General features: G+C 33.4%; 1 protein-coding gene across 1 annotated transcript in view; it reads left to right on the top strand.

Annotated features, from left to right (window-relative positions):
* Nucleotides 1–21158, top strand: part of NECTIN3 (nectin cell adhesion molecule 3) — a 126785-nt gene that overhangs the window by 68718 nt on the left and 36909 nt on the right. The window contains exons 6-7 of the mRNA XM_047099582.1: nucleotides 5617–5755; nucleotides 8136–8220. Of these exons, the coding sequence (XP_046955538.1) occupies nucleotides 5617–5755; nucleotides 8136–8220 (224 nt within the window). The remainder of the gene's footprint in view (nucleotides 1–5616; nucleotides 5756–8135; nucleotides 8221–21158) is intronic.

The following is a 21158-nucleotide window of genomic DNA, read 5'->3' as shown; positions in this document are numbered from 1 at the left end:
TGTAGTTTTAATTAGTTTCTAAATGTGACCCATACATTGTGATATTTTTAATATTTTTAATCTATGTGTTCTCCATGAGGCATTCCCCACTCCCTTGATTTTTCCCTTGCAATATATTTGTTGAAGAAATGGCTTCATTTGTGTCCTGCAGCTTCCCAGTTTGGATTGTGCCAGTTGTACCTCTGTAATTTCTGTAAATTGTCAGATCTAGAACCTTGATAAGATTAAGGTGTAATTTGGGGGGGGGGCAAAATTACTTCCTAAGTGGTGGTATCTTCTATCAGAAGGCATGTAATGCCTGCTTTTCTTTTGATATTAGCAGTCATTAGATGCTCAAAGCCTAGATCTAACAGGGAACCTACTTGATGTCTAGGTTTATCAGCTCTCTTCTTTTACCATACCGTGTGCTTTGATGTCTGAATAATTATGACCATACTGCTTTTACCTGAAATTTCCTTTCTACACTTCACTGCATTCAAGATCCAGCTCAAACCATGTGATGGGAATGTGCTTCATTTGTTTTTTGAATCATGATTTTGTATTTTTGATTCAGTGATTCAAAGGTTTGATTCCATGTTCAGATATTTTGATACTTGGTTTTTATTTTGATATTTGGTAGCTAAAATGCAACTTCTCAAAAACAAGTAGATTTAAATGGAAGAAGTATATTGTTGGGAGCCTTAACAGTTTTCATCCCAACTACTGTTTTTAGAGCTAGTCTCCTGTTCAGAATGTTTGCTTTTTCGATGTCTTGCTAATCACAATAACTTCACCCCTCATATTAGCTATTATTTCAGCACAGTATGGGTTTAGTGTGAGGTTTATGGTTAATAAGAGTGAATGTAAATCTTTATTTTATTTGGCCTCCTAATGTGTTTCAGTTTTTTGGTTGACTCATCACTGATTATATGGCCATGGTTTTGCTTCATAATGTAACTGATAAAATTTGTGTATTAAGAGTAAGATAATTGCATTGCTGTTTTAAGGGGTTTTGTCATTATTTGTGCCTTCATAGTTGGTGTTCTCTTCATTCTGCCAATTCTTTGCAGGAATGACATCTATTAAGAATAAATGCTTCCTAGTATATAACATGGATTAGCACAGATCCTCTCGTGTTCCTCTGTCATGTTGGCGTCCATGTTGGCCTCCTTTAAATTCTTGACTGTTCGTTAAATCTAGGGTAGTTACTATTTCACTCAGCTGAGCTCTCATACATCCGTAGTGTGTCACAAGATGCTGGCTCTGCTGAGAGGGGACAACAAAGTGGATGTGTAATTGTTTGATTTCATTCTGGAACTATCCCATTCCGTACTATCCATGGGATTTTGTAGATGCCTTGTGTAGCAAGTGAACACCTGACGTTTGGACTAAGTGAAGCTACCAGTGCCAGTCCGTGTATTATATACTAGCACCACATTTATTTTGTAATTATCACTTATCCTAAAAAAGGGGATAAGTGGTAATAATCTCTTTCTACATTGGAAAAAAATATTTTTATGGATTCTGTGATCCCACTTTAGGGATTTTGCTCTCTACTGTGAAGATAGGGACTATGTAAAATTCATCCTTACATTCTTGGCACTTAGCATGTGCCTGACACGTTAGGTTACTATTGGTAATTTGTTGAATGAGAGGTGACAACACCATCCCAACCCAAAGAAAGGACATTTATTAAAAAGTAGTGAGATAAATATTTCGATGGATATAATGAAGTAGAAGGTGTATTGGAAAAGTAAACATTAAAAGTGGCAATTGAGGGGCACCTGGGTGTCTCAGAGGGTTAGGCTTCCGACTTCAGCTCAGGTCATGATCTCAAAGTTTGTGAGTTCGAGCCCCACTCGGGCTCTGTGCCGACAGCTCAGAACCTGGAGCCTACTTCAGATTCTGTGTCTCCTTCTCTCTCCGCCCTTCCCCTACTTGTGCTCTGTCTCTCTGTCTCTCAAAAATAAATAAATGTAAAAAGTAAAAAAAAAAATTTTAAAGTGGCTATTGAAAAATAAAAGTGAGATATATTTATGGGGAAAAATTGGTGATACAGTGATATGTATTATAAGGGCAAATAAAAGTTGAGAAGATAAATTTGTAGGGTATTACATTAATGTGTGAATCAGGTAGTAGAACCACTGAAGTTTTGGTGAAGGTAATAAAGGAAAATAGTTAATAAAGGAAAATATTTCCATTAATTGTTAGGTCTTGGTGTTTGAGTGTGTGAAAAGGGCCTGTAGATTTCTATACTCACCCGTTTGAAGTGGTTTTTAGCAAGTTGCTATGTTTTGCTGTGTAGAATAGTATTTATTTTTTTCAAATCTTGTCAGATGTGAATTAGGTAAGCATATTTGAGTAGCTTCAACATATTTTTTTATTCGTATGTATCAGAGTAATAAAGACAAACTTAAATTCAGTTTAGTAGTTATATGTATATATTTTTTCAAAAATAATGAAAATTTTTATGTCTGTATTAAGTTTCTTTTGGTATGATGTGTTAGATTTTTGAACATTTTCCCTAGAAGACATATGCATGATATCTATTATGGGCAGTAAGCTTTTGTTGTATTGGGGAAAGCACTTTTGTTTTCTGCTGATTGTAAGCAGATAGTTAAGATTTAGTAGTCTGTCTCCTCAGGTGATGGTAATGTCATGTCATTCATTCAGTAAATTAGCTGAATGTTTAAAAATGCCAAATTTTTATACATTTGCTTATTTCCTCCTTGTAGTTTGATTGTAATATAGAGTAGATTATGTGGGCAGAGATGTGGAGGAGGCAGTGTTGTAGCTAAATTCTCAATTTTCATTAAAATTCTTTGACTTGAATACAAGAAATTTCAGCTTGCTCTTTGCTTTTCATACTAGTGTTCATCACCGGTTAATATCGTAAATATATTCTTCTTTGTTTTTTCTCAGTTAGTAGAAGAATCAGAAAAGGAAACATGAAACCTATCCCATTTATGCATTTAACATAATCAATTTGCTTCTGTAGAATATCCAGTTGGTAAACGGATTCATATGTAGTTTTTCTTTGATTTGCTCTTTTCAATACTTACTAGCCTGGTTTGATACTAAGAAGAGGTGTACAAAAAAGAAAGGAAAAATATGAATAAAGAATGAATGGAACTGGGTGAAATAAATATGCCCAATTTAAGATAGAAGGAAGAGTCATCATAGTCTATACAAAGTCAACTCAGAGTCCCAGAGCTAGGATTTATAAGACTAATGGGACAGAAGTGGATAAATAGACCATAATTTAAATGTTCAGAAAATAGTGTCTATTTGGACTTGAGAATTACTTAAGGATATTAAAAATAGTACAGAGTTGGAAATTACCTTAGGATGTGAAAAGTCTGTGATTATTATATCTTACTACAAAACACTACCAAATTTAATACCTTTATTAAGATTAAATGAGAGGTTTTCTTGGAGGTGTGAGGTTTGATGAATGTATAATGATCTGTACATTGAAAATCTTACATTCAAAGAGTAACCTGAGTTTTTCAAAAATAATTTCAGAAGTATTTAAAAGTATTTTTATAAATATGGTATTAACTTTGTCTTACCATCAAGATAAGAACACTCAAATTTGAATTCAGTACACTTGGGCAAAACTGATAGGGATGCTTTTGATCCCTCAGCAAAAGAAAGATTTCCTTTGAAGAAAAACCTTTAGAAAACTAGTGGAATAGGTAGCGTATTTGACACTTAAGGATTTTTTATTTATGCCACTGAAAATATATATGACCTTGGTCACATAACCTTGGGTATGTAATCTTAATAGATTTCAGTTGGACTTTTAAAGACTGAATACAAAGCTATAATGTATATGGTTGGAAAAGTGATCGTGTAGAGTAGAAATTACTCCTAGGTCATTCCAAATCTTTAAACATTGACAAGAGCAGAGTATTATTTGACTGGCTTGGATTTCAAACTTTTTCTCACGTAGCACGTATTCAAATGGAGGTAGTAGGGATTAGAGAAATGAGCAACAATAGGAAGATAAACTGGGTGTATTAGCAAATGAGAGTAAGATCCTGAATGACTAAACTGGTTATATTGTTTAAAATAATTGTATATTTTACTATTTTTAAATCCTAATTGAAAGTTTGAAAGTTATTGAAATGAGTTACTTGCTACTCATTGACGTAAAGTTTTTAGTCTAGAATGAGACTAATAAAATGACTCATTAATAAAGAATTGTTAGTTTGCTAAAGAAATTTTTATAATTGGGAAGAAAGGAAATATATTTTTTTAGCAATCTAAAACAACATGCAACTCACATTTTAATAGATACAGAGTTGGAAAATACTTCTAAATATGTATTTATATGGAAATACTATGATGGTAAGTCCGTGAAACATATTTCAAAACTGATAACTGCCTTAATGTCTTCTAAACTTGCCATGTCTGGTCCCAATGGTAATTGCAATTATTTAGAACTCTATGTGAACGCCTATTTAAGTGAAAGCTAAGAGTTCTTCATAGGGGACCCGAAAGGAGAGTCTACATTAGATGTGCAGTTGTATAAAAACGTTTTCTCCCAACAAGGGCATAATGAGGGCTTCTAGCCTAACCCAGCTAGCTTTATTTCACTTTCTGTTCTCTACTACAAGTTGATGGAATGACCTTGGGCAGAATATTTAACTTTAGAACTGCAATATAGAAGTTTATCTTAAACATCTTTCTTACTGGTTAGAAAGATAAGACAAAATTGTATATATTGAAGGTACTTTGTAATTACTCAAAATGTTGCTGAAATTGTCAAAATAATGCACATAAGGATTGTTTTGTCATATCCATAGTACTTACATTTGAAAATATATAGTTGCAATAGTTTTAGTACATTCCCTTATTTGGATGTTCATAAAATAGGGTGACTTAATTTTTCAGTATTGTATGACATGATAATTACTAAATATGTTTTTAAAATCCTTTTTTATAAAATTTATGGTGCAGACTGGGAAAGAGAAACTGGCATTTAGAAATTATGTAGTGTGTTTATATCCAGGGGATAGGGAAGATTTTCCATTTAATTTTGTGGTAGAGACACTGTCTTAAGTGTACTTTGTATTAAATGTTCATGAATTAAGGGAAATTATCTGCAACAAGTGCTGTTTTTATAATACCTCTATTTAAAAACTTATATACAGTGTCATTTTTTGCCATATTTATTAGATCTGGGATTTTTTGTGTGTGTCTTTGGTTTGCCCCTCCTTGAAGGTTTTAGTTTCTTTAGTAGAACTTCTTTTATATTTTACTCAAATAAAAAATGGTAAATGTATATATTGTTGGTTAACTGAAAGAATAATGAAAAAATGTTTTATCTTTTGCTTTCATCCTTTTCTCTATCGTTTCTTCTCCAGACATTCTTTGACCATAGAAAATAGATTCACTCGTTGCTATCTGACTGGGGATATTATTTTCATAACTTGAAAAAAAGGAAAGCTGGAGTGCTAAGGTGACATAAGGAAGGGGGGTGTTAGCATAATCCTACAAAACGTACTGAATCAAATTTGAGGTCCTCTAACAAACTTCAATCAGTCTTTGCACATTATAGAAATTAGGGTGTGCAAATTCAAGAACTCTTTTTAAAATTGTTTGAAAAGCCTGATTTTTGTTACTTTACAGATGTTCCATTTAAGCAGACCTCCTCCATAGCCGTAGCTGGCGCCGTAATTGGAGCCGTCCTTGCCCTTTTCATCATTGCTATCTTTGTGACTGTGCTGCTGACTCCTCGAAAAAAGAGACCATCCTACCTTGACAAAGTGTAGGTAACTTTTTTGCTTGTGTTCAACATTCAGTATGAGTCAGTCTTTGTATCTATCTTTACGGCTACTCGTATGTAAAATGTCTGAGGGATGAGAGTAAAGACACTGTTAGATCTTTGTGAGCTGACCATGGTTTAATCAGAATGTACTATTTTGGTGTATAGTGTCAAGGGGCTGTTGGAGACAAATATATTAGACATCATTCCAAATGATAACAATGATAAATTATGTTGTCCTGTCTTCTGAATTAAAAATGCAGGTCTTTGAAGAACTGTGCTTGAAAGAGAGATTCAGAAAAATCTTAGACGTTTAATTGCATCTCCAGATTGTATATGCCAGTCTTATGTATGGATAGATCTTAACCTTCAGCCGCCAAGAGCTATCAAATACATTGAGTTTTAAAGCCTTTTTTTCTTAAACAATTTTGGTTTTGGTGAATTACAAAGTGTGCAGTTTGTTCACTTAAAGAGTAAGCAATGTTTTGGGCCAATCATTGAGATAGAATTATAAAGCAGATATTACACTTTGCTGTAGAATCAAAAGACAAATGTCCCAATTCATTTAATTCCATCAACAGCTTTGTTGCTTCATCTATGGAATGTGAATAATATTTTCATATTTTTCCTACTTACCTATAGTTGTGATGAGTAGAATATAATAATGTTGTTTATTAATCATGATGTTTTATATAAATGGTAGTATTATGTGGTTATTAATATTTTTATATTAGGAAATAAGTCTGTCTCTCAAAGAATATATTTCTTCTGTCTTCATAAATGCTGTGTGTGTGTGTGTGTGTGTGTGTGTGTGTGTGTGTGTGTGTGCGCCTTTCTAATCTGGCACAGTTATAGCATAGATCTTCTTGGATTAAAGACATCTGAGTGTTAGTCTCAGCTCTGTCATGATTAAAGTAGTGGTATGATCAAGGACAAGTCACATCACCTCCATGAGCCTCAGTTTTCTCACCCAAATGATTGATGGTTCCTTGGAGCTATGACTTTGCTGTGATTTTCATGACATGAAAAGAAATAATTACTTTTAAAGGACTGTAAAGTACCTTTTTAGTGCACACCTATATCACTGGTTCTTTAATGTTCATAGTTATAATAATTTATAGTTCCAATAACTTTTATAGTTCTTTAATATTTCAAGAGTAACTAGCATTTGGTTAACTTTATTTTAGCTCCCAAATTATCTCAGGCTTTTGTGTAATTTCAAAACATAATCTTTATTTGTTGGTTGAATTCTATTCATTTAAAATGTTATTTCATGTCCACATTGAGAAGCTATTAGACCACAGAGCATTTGTAATTACTTTGGCCTCTATGGATTTCATTCTCTTTATTTTTTACTCTAGGTAACATTTTTGTTTGATTTAATAATCATAATTACTGTAAATTAGTTATCTGTGAACTTCAAAAGTATGAGAATAGATAAAAAAATTATTTCCTAAAATGCAGAGAGCCACAATATATATTCTATTTGTATTGTGACAACAATGCTTAAATACATGAAAATACAGGTTTTTAAAAATGGGTTATTTTGGCAAAAATACATTCCCTAAGGATGTAATGGCACCTTGGTTTATTTCAGGTGACAAGATTTATAATGGTCTTTAGATTCAGAATCCTAATTTACATGATGAATATTCTAAGAGTGACCATGGCTTTTGAAAATTAGTTTTGATGGGGAACCTTGGTGGCTCAGTCAGTTAAGTGACCAACTTTTGATTTCAGCTGTGATTGTGATCTCACAGTTTGTGGGTTCGAGCCCCTCATTGGGCTCTGCACTGACCGTGTGGAGCCTGCCTGGGATTCTCTCTGCCCCTCCCTTACTCTCTCTCTTTCTCTCTAAAATAAACCAACCAACAGACACACACTTAAAAAATTAGTTTTGAAAGTATTTCAAAAATGTAAAAGTGTTTTCATTATCATTTTAAGATATAATTTTTTTTAATTTTATGACATTTTGCCTTCCATTGCACATGTTTGACTATGTTTAATACGATGGTAGGTGTAGTAATATAATAATATAGTGAGATGGAAAAACATGCAATACTTAAGTAAATTGGTCATGGATTAGGTCACTTGCTTAGTAATAATTTTCAAAAAATGCTTCCATTTGAGTTTCCTTCTTCAAATGAATCAATTAGATGAGTTTTAAACATTGGAACCTTTAAAACCTGGTTTTTTCCTCCCTGTATGATAAAATATAACAACTGAATTAAGCATATACACTAATATAAATATTAGTGTGAGGAAAATATCCTCAAAAATTAAAAGAACCTTGATAGCCTCCTCCCCTCCCTTGTTTTTATTTGTTTGTTTGTTTTGTTTTTGCTAAATGTTGCAATCACATGTTTTAACATTTTTAATGCAGGATCGACCTTCCACCCACACATAAACCACCTCCTATGTATGAAGAACGATCTCCCCCTTTGCCTCAAAAAGACCTTCTATATCAGGTATGTGTTCCTGATTACACTTAAAATAAAATGAAATAAAAAACACTAAGCAATGTATATTATTTGATATTATTTAGTCATTATACGTTAAATGTAGCATAGCAATACATAATCATTTCTCTGCAACATTTAAAGCATCAAATTTTGCCTAAGAAGCGATTGTTAAGAAACGATGGTATAGCCAGTGTAGATAAGACAAATCAACACTTTATTAGGAGTACAGATTTTTACTAAAAGCTTATGCCCAAAGATTTATTGTTAATAGTTTATTGACATGCATATTCATTGTAAAGTATGCATCTTTATATAAAATAAAAGAAAAATCGAATGTCTTTGCTAGGATATGATGAAGAGCTTTTAATCCTTGGAGTATGTATTTCATTTTTGTTTCAGTATACTCAAAATCTAAATTTTAGCGTTCCTTTATTTAGCAACAAAAGGTTTATATTCCAGTTTAAAGTTCTGGATATGAATATTGGTCCCCACATTACGTTTATGATCATTTTAAATTTTCTTTTGGGATCAGTTTACAATAATTCATGTGAAAGTATCAATTAAATGCGTCTATCTCATTTTCTCTATGTAGATAAATAGGCTGTCCTTGGGAAAGTTGAAATCATCGGGTATTTGAATATTTTTATTCTTAGTGTTAGTTGTTCTGGTTTTGTTTTTTTCCATCTAGCATCCAAGTAACCGATTGGGGCCCTGACCCTATATTGGGGTTTTATTCCCTGTGGAAACATTCTATAATATTTTTCCCCTAAAATATGTTTCTGTCTTCAGCTGGAATAAAGCAAATTATTTGCCCACCAATTAATTTAATTTGGTGGAAAAATTCCAAGGAAATGTATCTGTTAAGATGTTCTCAGCTCTCTGTGCTCAGTTCAGCACAGGTACTAAGATGTTCTTATCTTCTGTGTCTTAGTTGACCACATGTTCAGTCTACTGCCTGAGCATGGGGGCAGGGAGGAGCATTCCCTGGCATGTGCACTCATTGCCAGTGGGCACCAGGTTTGTTGTCACACACAAGTTTGGGGTCTTTGGGTGAAGACATGCTATCTTCCCAGACCTCTTGTTTCCATGTAGAGTGTAAGCTCACATCTCTTTTGGCAAAGAAATGAACTTGACAAGTACTGTGAAATGTCAACAAAATATTTAGCTAGAGCTCTTGCTAACTGCTACAGAAAGGCAGCTGTCTTCTTCCCTTCACAAACCTAGTAATTAACCAAAAGATTTCCAGATTAAGTTTTGGGAATTTTTTAAGAACATGGTTAGTAATTTTCTAGGACAACGCTAACTATGCATAATTTAATTCTTGTCTATAAAACCAGTTGATTATATAAGTTGTTATTATTTAATATCTTCAAATTAAATATTTACAAAAGCTTATAAATTGGAAAAAAATATTGGGTTTAGGTCATCATGGGTCCCAGGTTTTAGTTTAAAAAATATGACTTTTATATCTGTAGTTGTTTCCAAATAAACACAAAAGGAAGATTTTTCTTGGATGATTTGAGTTGACAGTGCTAGAAACTATAGTTTTTAGTGTCCTTGGAATTAGGGAATGCTTCCTGGCTTTTTGAGGTAGAAGTTATGAAGCAGGTGATGAAATTACTCACTTGGTGATTAGAATAATTTGATTTGTAGTAAATTGCATACTCAAAAGCATAAACCTAGGTGGAAATGAAGTTATAGTGGAAAAGTAACAGGAAGTTTAGAAAGAAGATTGAAGGGAAAGCACCTGCAATGAATAACAAACATTGGACTTTGGGAGTCAGAGACTATGTGGTAACATTGTGACTTTTTCCTCATCTGTGAAATTGAGCAGGTAAAAAATGTGACTGTTTGTTTCCATCTTCTAGCTATAAAACTGATTCTACAAACTATTGCCGAGGGTGAACTAGTTGCTGTAATTTTGCTTAAGAGAGTTAAAACTTGAATTGGAGATGAAATAACTCCCCAATTCTATAAAGCTTTTAAGAATAATTTAGGCTGGGGCACCTGAGTGGCTCAGTCATTAAGCATCTGACTCTTGATTTGGGCGTAGGTCATGATCTCACAGTCATGAGACTGAGCCCTGCATCGAGCTCTGAGCTAAGTGTGGAGCCTGCTTAAAAGATTCTCTCTCCCTCTCTCTCTGCCCTTACCCCACTCATGCGCATGCGCTCTCTCTCAAGAACAAAACAAAACAAAAATCTTTAAAAAAAAATAATTTAGGCTAAAATCATTATCCATCAGATAACTTGTTATGATTCACGCATTATAATGTCTATATGTTAATTATGTGGCTGTTTGTGTTTTAATTAATGCTGTGATATCAAAATGTAAAATACACAGAGCCGTGTCCTGGTTACCAAGAAATCTGTAAGTGTGTAATTACTATCTGATCAGTTTCATACAGTGATAGCATGTTGCAATACTAAATGCCTTGGGAATGTTCCACTTCTCTGGGTGTCTTGTCTGCTTTAAAGTGATGAGGTAATTCCTGCTTGAAGTCATTAGCCCTCAGCCTTCCCAAACAGGCCTAGTGACCTAGTCACCTAGGCCAGGCTCCCGAATGCCTCCATGGCTTTAAGGAAGACAGTCTCATTTATTCTACCCATCAGTGTTCTACTCTTGGGAAACCACAGAAAGAGACACCTCCTCAGTACCCACATTTGTACACCTTGTGTTGCTTTTGTGGTAATAGTACCAACACTCATCCTGGGGAAGGTTTCCTTTCAATGTATGTTAGGAGAATGAGGCCTGGTATTGTGAAGAGGCAGTGTCCTTGGGTGGGAACCATTACTGCAGAGAAGATGCATGGAGGCATGCATAAGTATGAGGGAAATAAGAAAGAATATCTTACCTGAAGCAAGGAGTAATTGAGAAATATCCCCAGCTTGTCATGTATTAGGTAATAATCCTGCAGAAGTTGAGTCTTCATTTGGGAAAGAAATATTAATTAATGGCTTTAAAGTATATTTTACCTTTTCATTATGTTTTATGAACATTATATAGGTAATCCATAAGTATGTTCTTAGAACAACAAAAACAAATACTACAGAAATTTATAGTCAGCTGTGAAAGTTCTTTTTTAAAGTATATAATTTCCTTCTCCAGCTATCACCATTGTTACAAATTTAAATATTCTCCCAGACTTTTTTCCATGAATTTATTTTCATGGGTGTATCATCCATATTTACATCTATAGCTAGGTTTGTTTTGCCTTTTTTTTTTTAAACACAAATGTGATCATAGAATACATAGTGGTCTAGAAATTGCTTTCCCACTCTATTATAGACCAGTATTTTTCAGAGTGGCCAGTGTTGTTTATAGTTGTAGGGGGCTCCTTTATCTCATTCAGCTTCAAATCCAGCATGAAACACTGAACACTGATATAAAATTTCTTTGTATTAAAGAATTTTGGACAACACTTAGTGTTCTATGAATAATGCTGTATTTTAGCCTTGTTTTGGGAGAGTTGTATACTCTGATGTGAAAAAATATTTCCCAAACCAACGAAAATGATCAAGGGATCATTTTCAGGAAGAAATATGTAACTAATACAGTTTGATTTCTGACATGGAAAAAATCTAGATGTAAATGTAAATCTTTTAGAATGCTCTGTGGTTCAGCCTAAAATAACATTTATTCTTGGAAAGTTAGGTCTAGTAGATTGTGTGAAATAGATACTATTACTTGACTTTACTGAGGATCATAACAGGATTTCATTCAAGCAAGAATATTATAGGGAATGTGGCTCTTGAAGTTATTTTCACAATGCTGACATATTATTGAAAGCTTTTAATCTCTTGAAATATCATGAGATTTTCTTTTACCCCTTGATAGCCACATTTGCAGAACTAACCATCTGTCAGATTACTTTGGTAAATTTTTAATTTTAGCAACCTTGAAAATGTTTTATGAACAGTTTTTCAGGTTTTGGAATACACAGATCAATTTTCATGATTTAAGAAATTCGTCTTATATACACATATAAATATGTGTGTATGTGTCTTAATATTCTGTGTTATTAAATGGTATATATGCATAAGTACTTGTGTAACTGAATTTTAGGCTGAACTTAGCTGCCTTTATTGTGGAACACCATTTTGACTTAAAAGAATGGCTAACAAACCATGGTCATTTAGGCTTGAGTAATTTTGCAGATATTTTCTCACAAATCAATGAACTGAACCTGTCGCTCAAGGCAAACAACTCACAGTATTTGTTGCCAATGAAAAATTTGAGGTTCCAAGTAAAAATTATAATTTTTATAAAACTTATATCTGTAACCATGGGATTGATATTAGTGGGGAAATTAATGAATGTTGTTTTTATACTGAATAGTGAAAAGTACCAATGTTTGGAATATCTGTGTAACTTAGTGAACTAATAGTTTCCAAATGACCAATGTATGCTGTTATAATCATGCATGCATAAAATATCCAAAGTATAAGATAAACGTATGGATTTTCATATAGGAGAGTATGAAAAGTTTCAGATAGCAACTAGCAACTAACCTTAAGAAACTTCCAGTTGTTGAGTTTTGGTATAGTATCAAAGGAGAATTTTCTCAATTATCTTAAAGAAGTATTGAAGTGTGTCTCCCCTTTCTAGCAGTGTATCTGTGTGAGGCCATTTTTTCTTCATGCATTTCAACCAAACAACCTATTGGAACAGATTAAATGCTATAGCAGATATGAAAATCAAGCTTTCTTCTTTTGACTCAGATATGAAAAAGATTTGCAAAATGTAAAAAAGTATAATAAAATGCCACTCTTCTTGCTTATCTTTGTTCTGGAAAACATGGTTATTTGCTCACGTAAAAGATGCTACTTGTATCACACTATTATTCTGTTTAAATGAATTAAATATTTTTAAAAATTTCATAGTTTGGGGGACCCCTGGGTGGCTCAGTCGGTTGAGCGTCCAAATTCGGCTCAGGTCATGATCTCGCAGTCCGTGAGTTCGAGCCCCGCGTCGGGCTCTGTGGTGACAGCTCAGAGCCTAGAGCCTGTTTCAGATTCTGTCTCCCCCGTTCATGCTGTGTCTCTCTCTGTCTCAAAAATAAATAAATGTTAATAAAAAAAATTTTTTTTTTTAAATTTCATAGTTTGGGGCACCTGGGTGGCTCAGTGGGTTAAGCAGCCGACTTCAGCTCAGGTCATGATCTCACAGTTCGTGAGTTCGAGCTCCGTGTCAGGCTCTGTGCTGACAGCTCGGAGCCTGGAGCCTGCTTTGGGCTCTGTGTCTCCCTCTCTTTCTGCCCCTCCCATGCATTCTTTGTCTCTCTCTCTCTTTCTCTCTCAAACATAAGTAAACATTAAAATTTTTTTTTTAATTTCATAGTTTTAATGTTTAAGATGATAAATATAGTTAGCTCTTACCCATGTAAATGAAAGTACTTTGGGTTCTCAAAATTTTAAAGTATAGAGGGATCCTGAGGCCCCAAATTTGAGGACCTCTACTGTAGACCTTAAGCAATATAAAGGCAGGGATCATGTCTCCCTTGCTTAGTACTATAGTCCCAGAGCGTAACACCTTGCTTGGCACATTGTAGTTACTGAACAAAATCTTTTTTGAATGAATAAATGGAAGAATCAAACACCTCTTTATATTCTTCTCAGTCTGTGACCATGTTTGTGTTACAAATTCTAGAATAACCCTATCCCAGAGACATAATTATGTTCCAGTATATTTAATGTCAGTATATCTAATATCAGTGTACCAGATATCAATATAGCATGTATGAAAAATAACAGAGGAACAAGAGACTCTATAGCAATATTCTAAAATATTAGCAATGATTATGTAGTAGACTTCTCCATGAATATTATGTCGTATGTTATATTTTTCTGTAGTTTCTAATTTTTCTGCAGTGCTTTTTCTCCCCTCTGTCAGTGACCTTTTAGCATAAGAAAATAGAGATCTGTTGAAACCTGAATTACTAACCTGGAATATTGTTAATCAGTCAAACCAGTTTTGGTAATACTTCAGCAGAATTTACTGTCTTGGGAAATTAAGATTTTCCCCCCAATAATTCACTATGATATATCACATTCTTTAGTAAATTTTTATAAATGCTCATGGCAGAGTGTTGGTAGGAAAGAGTGTTCCTATTTATTTTTTGAGTACATAATGCATACAAAAAAATGTAAAAGGGTATTTTCTAAAGTCTCCCTCCCATTCCCATTCCTGTTTACCCTACACCTCCTACAGAAAATCACTTTTATACATTTCTTGTTTGACTTAATAAGGTTTGTTTAAGCATAGACAGGGAAACATACATGCACACATTTTTTTTTCTTTTATAAAAGGTAGCTGTATGTACTGTTAAATATTTTGCCATTCCTCCTAAGATATACTGAAGATCTTTTTTATTGGGATGCAGAGCATTCTCATTCTTTTTTATGTCTACAGAAGATTCTAATTTGCATATATTACACAGTTTGTAGTGTCAAAATATTTTAATAAACCAATAATGCTACAATGAATAGCTTTATATATATGATATTTGTATCTACCCAAGTCTAATCTTCAGTATAGATTTTTTAGAATTGGTCTTGCTGTATCAAATAGTAAATGTGTTTATACTTTTGGTAGATACTGTCAAATTATCCTCTATAAATATTATACTATTTTGTACTCCAATCAGTAATGCTTGAAAGTGCCTGTTTCTCCACATCCTTACCAACAGCATATGTATTCCACTTGAGTATTGGTGATCTGATAGGTAAAAAAATGTGTGTGTATGTAAAATTATAATTTTGCACTCTCATTATTAGTGAGTTTTATCATCTTTTCAAGTGTCAAAAAAGCCATTTTTTTCCTGCAACTCTCATTCTTTTGTGTGCTTATTGAACAAAATTATGACCATTTAAACATTTTATAAGTAGATATGAAACTTTTTTAATTCCAGGATGAGTAGTATATATACATTGCTTCTTGATATCTAAATTTGGGTACAAAAAGTTTAGGAAGATGAATCTTATATTTCCATTGATTTATATTATAAAATGGGATAAAAATGAAAAGTTGTTCTGACTAGAGCAAATGTTATCAAACTGTGGTTTTAGAAACATGGTGGTCCTACTTGTTAGCAAGTTCTAGAGTTGGATATGTCCTCCAGGTATCTTAATTGCTACCAATCATGCCACATTTCATTTAAGGCTTTTTTGAACCTGTCCACCTACTACTACTGTATAGTTTTAGACATTTTCATTACTTCCTTTCAAAACTCATCTTTCTGATACATAACTGCCATTTTGCAATAATATTTTTTAATAAGCTGCTTTTGTTAATTGTCATCGATGGTCTGATTTTCTCCCGGGATCTCAATATTTTAACATATATTCAGATGCTACCAATAGCTATAGGCTTTGGAGTCAGGGAGAAGGAAGGGAGAAAGATGACAGAAGAATTAACATTTTTCATCCAAATTAGAGAAAACTATACGATGGAGTGGACTGCTTCAAGTAAATGAATACTGAGTATTTCCTAGCATTGTTTTGCCCTTGAGTAGCAAAATGTTTACATCTTGCATATTGCCTCCAGTTAATAGATAGTGGCAATTATTGAGACAAGTAGGGCCGTGTTCTCATCTGTGAAGGGACAAAGTTTTGTGATCAACAAAGCTCAGATGAAATAATGACATAAACTAATCATATTGAAATAATATATTCAAAGGAAATATAGGTGCAACATTTGAAGTATAAAGGATTGATATTTTTACTAAAAACTCTTACTAATCACTCTTATAAATGAGAAAAAGATAAACCTACTTTTAAGATTTTATGGGGATTAGTAAATTACCATATGCTGCATCCTTAGACCATAGAACCTTAGAACATGCCTGACACATAGTAAGTACTATGTGTTTGCTGTTATTAAAAAAGAAACTGTAATTCTTTTTTTTTTAATTTTTTAATGTTTATTTAATTTTGAGAGAGAGGGAGAGACAGAGCAGGAGTAGGGGAGGGGCAGAGAGAGAGAGGGACACACAGAATCTGAAGCAGGCTCCAGGCTCTGAGCTGTCAGCACAGAGCCTAATGCAGGGCTCGAACTCATGAGCCACGAGATCATGACCTGAGCTGAAGTTGGCCACTTAATTGACTGAGCCACCCAGGCGCCCCAAAGAAGGAAACTGTAATTCTTAATAAAAATATTAAAGAGATATTGCTTCTCAGCCTTTTGGCTAAGATCAAGTGTAAAAATATTAAAGAGATCAAGCAGTGAAATTATTTCAGAAGAAGAATAAAACTAATAGTACCTGATTCATGAAAATTCAGCATATTTTTCTTTTGGAAATTATCATACTTTTATTATAAATTTAGTAGGCTTAAAGTGAAATTAAAAAGTATGGTGTCTATATGTTTTGATTCATAGTTCTATTTTATTTTTTCTCTGTCACTCATTTATCAAACCAGTATTTCTTGAGTACTACTTATGTGCCAGTACTGGGAATACTAGTTAATAAGACAGATGAAACAATTATTGCCTTTATGGAGCTTATATTTTAGTGACAAATAGACAAAGCCTATGATGACATATTTTTTCCCTTATTTATTTATTAAAAAAACATTTTTTTTAATGTTTATTTATTTCTGAGGTAGAGACAGACTGTGAGCAGGGGAGAGGCAGAGAAAGGGAGACTCAGAATCCTAAGCAAGTTCCAGGCTCTGAGCTGTCAGCACAGAGCCCCATGCAGGGCTCGAACTTACGAATCGCGAGATCATGACCTGAGCTGAAGTCAGAGGCTTAACTGACTGAGCCACCCAGGCACCCTTCTTTTTTCCCTTTTTTCAAAAGAACTTTATTAAAATTTATTAGCTTTATAATTGGTATAAAACAGACTGCATATATTTAGAGTGTGAGTTTGATACATTTTACATATAATACATAAACACAGTACACAAATATGCATACATATACACAGACTGGGAAAACATCACCACAATCAAGAAAATGGATTTATCCATCATTTTCAAAAGTTTCCTGATGCCCCTTTATAATCTTTCCCTCTTTTCATTCCCCTGTTGCCTTTCCACCTCCCCCAGGACCCAACCACTCATCTACTTTCTGTCTCTATGTATTAATTTACATGTTCTTGAATTTTATGTAATAGAATCATATGGTATGTTTGTTTGTTTGGTGTCACTTCTTTCACTCCCCACAATGATTTTGATTTCTGGTTCCTTCTTGTGTTGATCAGTAGTTTATTCCTTTTAAACAGGTATACCTTGTAGGCATACTACATTTTATTTACATTTACCTATTGATGGGCATTTGCATTGTTTCCATTTTTTGACTATTATAAGGAATGCTGCTATGAATACTTACGTATAAGTCTTTGTGTAAATACATGTTCTCATTTCTCTTGAGTAAACATCTAGGTGTGGAACAGATGGGTCATGTGGTAATTGTAGCTTAAAAAGTATAATTTAAGAAAATGCCAAATTGTCATCCTGAGTAGTTTTACCATTTGTGTTCCCACAAATGGTATGAGTTGTATACCCACAAATTGTATGAGTTCCTCCATACCCTCACCACCATATGTTATGATCAGACTTTAAAAATGTTAGATGTTCTAACAGGTGTGTGGTGTATTTCATTATGATTTTAATTTGTATTTTCTCCCTAGTTACTCATATGTGGAACTTTTTTTTTTTTTAATTGCTGACTTGTCATCCATTTAGCTTCTTTGGTGAAATCTCTCTTCAAATATTTGCTCATTTTTTTATTGGATCATTTTCTTATTGTTGAATTTTGAGAGTTGTTTCTATATTTTGTATTACGGACTGCATGTTTTTGTCCCCCTAAAATTCATATGTTGAAACCCTAACCCCCAGTGTGATGGTATTTGGAGGTGCAGCCTTGGGGAGGTTTTAGGTAATGAGAACCCTCATGATGGGATTAGTGCCTCATAGGAGGAGATAAGAGGAGAGCCTATTTCTTTCTCTGCTCTCTGGTATGTGAGGATAAAAGATAGTCATCTGCAAACTAGGAAGAGAGCCTTCACCAAGAACTAAAATCTCACACAGCCTAGAACTGTGTGAAAGAAATGTTCTTTAAACCACTTAATAAACATGGTAAGTTGTTATAGCAGCCTGAGTGGCATAAGACAGTTTTACAAGTCTTTTGTCAGATAGGTGATTTGGAAATATTTTCCACCATTCTCTCACTTGGTATTCTCTTAACTGATTTTTGAAGACAAAAGTTCTTAATTTTGATCAAGTCAATATTTATGCAATGACAATGTGATACCATGCTTTCTCTCTGCAATGGGGTAGAGGAGGTAATACTTCCTTTTTTTTTTAGTTGTTATTAAGATAGTTAAAATATTTTTATGATACATTATTTTTCCTGTATAAACTTCATCATCAATTAGAAAATTTATTGAATTAATTTAAAGATAGTAGTTTTCCTTGGTCACTAGAGTTCCTTCAGTAGCTAGTATCTTCAGGATAAATACATAGTATGAGCAATTCTCATCTCAGGAATGTGGAAACTAGGAAGACTTGGCTCCTCTAATAGTATTTCGTGGCCCATAGCACCTAAGTAGCCATTATCTTTTTATATATTCTCTTCATCTCTGTATTAAACAGTAATTATCACAGATGCTTGATAAAAATTTTTAAATGGGGCATAAGTGGTCCATGAAAGAAAAATATTTTAGAGTCATGCTTGCTGTTAACTTATTTTTAGTAGAATCAAATGGGATCTAACAATATTATAATTAAGAAGGTTGTGATGCAGTTACTTTGACTTGCTGTAAATTGTAGAAATACTCTGTTTATTTTAGAATTACTATATACATGTAAACCAGCACTGATCTGGAAAACCTGGATTGAGGATTTCGAAGTGATAAAGATTCTGAGTTTAATTACATTTTGGCATTTTTAATGGCATCACTAGCTATCAGTGTATTAATTATGTGATTTTTCAGAAAGGACTTGAAAACTTCTGACCTCGATTCTCATTGCTGTCTGTTTCTGATTTGTAGCTGAACTGCCTGAGTTAAGACTGTATTTAAGAAAGGAAAACAAAAACGAAAAAGTATATAGTATATATATATATAGTAGTATATAGTATATAGTAGTATCCTCAGAGCTATTTCTAATACAGACTGAATTACTTTATGCAGTTTAAATGATCAAAAAGAACTGGCTTCATTCTAGTCACCAATATCCAATATCAAAAAAAAAAAAAAGTAGATGGTTAAAATAAAAGAATTAAAATGTTGGCCTTTTAAGATATTCCGAGCAATCCAGAGGGGAGAACATCTAATTCACACCTTTTCATAAAACTTTATAGTATAATTCCACTTGGTTCTTTCTATGTTATAAACATCTCATCTTCTTTCTTCCTTTTGAATCCTTAGCGCTGAGTTTTAAGAACTGATTCCTTATAAAAATTATATACTCACTATCTGTGCTTAAATACGTGTATTTGTGGTTCTCCCATTTTTTTACTTTCCTAATTATAAGCTCTTGAGAATTGAAAACCATGATTACTGTTGTCTTTGTAACCTTTCTTGAGATCTAATAAACTCTGTACAGGGGCTATTCAGTAATTGTTGAGTTGTGATAGTAAAATTGTTTATGAAATCAGTTTCCCGGGCTAGCTGAAGACAATTGCAGGAATCTGGGGGGAAACAGGGAAGATACCATAATTTATATACAGTGTCACCTCATCCTTTCGCCTGTAGAACACCTAGAAAATTTATTTTAAACAGCTTAAAAATTTTATAGCCAGTTCATCATTATTTTTGAGCAAAATATGTAACAAGGTACCAATCTGTAGTATCTTAGCATTTCCAAAAAAGTATCACTATTAATTCATAGTAATTAGAAATGAGCTTTAACTTTTTAATGTTACCACCAAAATATTTTTAAAACACCTAATAAACCATGTTGAAGTCTGAAGCATTAACTCCGATGTAATACTAAACTTCGGGGGAAAAAACTCTTAATGGCTCAATGCTACTTGGGAACTCAGGCAAAAAGGTATTATCCTAACCATTAATTTACTTAATTTTTTTTCTTGGTTTATAAAGAATTAAATTTAGACTATTCGTACTTGAGATATAATCAGAACATGAAATCTTGAGTGGTTTATTTGAGACCTGTGTTAAATTCACACTGCCATCAGGGAACTATAAGTCTTAATTAGGGGTGACTCTTGATTGACTCATGAGTTAAGTAGAAGTAAAAGAACTGTTGAAGTTAAATGCATTAATCTGAGTACTGTGAAATTTCCTCCCAAATTTTAGAGGACCTAATAGTTACCTTTATTTAAAAGCTCATGATTTCCTTTATTGGAAGTGATTCGTTTTTAAATATAGAAGTTAGGATAGAGACCTAAGTTATTTCAGTTTAGCTTAGTTTAGTTTTTTATTCACTCATTTTTTTTCTTTAAAGAGAGCAAGAAAAAGCACTTCTAATAGAGAGCAGGGGAGAGGGGCAGAGGGACAGAGAATCCCAAGCAGGCTCCGTGCTCAGCATGGAGCACTATGTAGGGCTCATCCCATGACCCTGGGATCATGACCTGACCCAAAATCAAGAGGTGGTTGTTCAACCAGCTGAGCCTTCTAGGCACCCCGGAAGTGTGTTATTTAAATGTTCAGAGCAAAGCAACAAAGTTATTTTCAGAGACTAGACTTTTTCATTACTTGTGAATTAAATTTTATATGGACATTATCAATCTAATTTTACTTTGAATTTGGCTACTTAGTCTTGATTTTAGTCCTGCCCAATTTTTTTTTGAAGTACTTTTGATACGTTGCGCATAAAAAATTGGCAAAAGCTCCATATGGACTTTGGAGAGAATAATGTAAATGCTATATTATTAAAGTTAAATGTTACCCCTATGCCTAAGCTTACAATGTTCATTCATTCATTCAGTGAATTATGGTAAGCACTACTGAGTGATTTTTTTTTTTCCTGTTTTTTAGA

This window comes from Lynx rufus, unplaced genomic scaffold, assembly GCF_022079265.1.
Source record: "Lynx rufus isolate CCGP_SWC_20201006 ecotype Redwood Valley unplaced genomic scaffold, mLynRuf1.p SCAF_5, whole genome shotgun sequence".
NCBI classification, from domain to species: domain Eukaryota; kingdom Metazoa; phylum Chordata; class Mammalia; order Carnivora; family Felidae; genus Lynx; species Lynx rufus.
The sequence above is the reverse complement of the archived record's forward strand: the minus strand, read 5'-3'. Positions and strand labels throughout refer to the sequence as shown.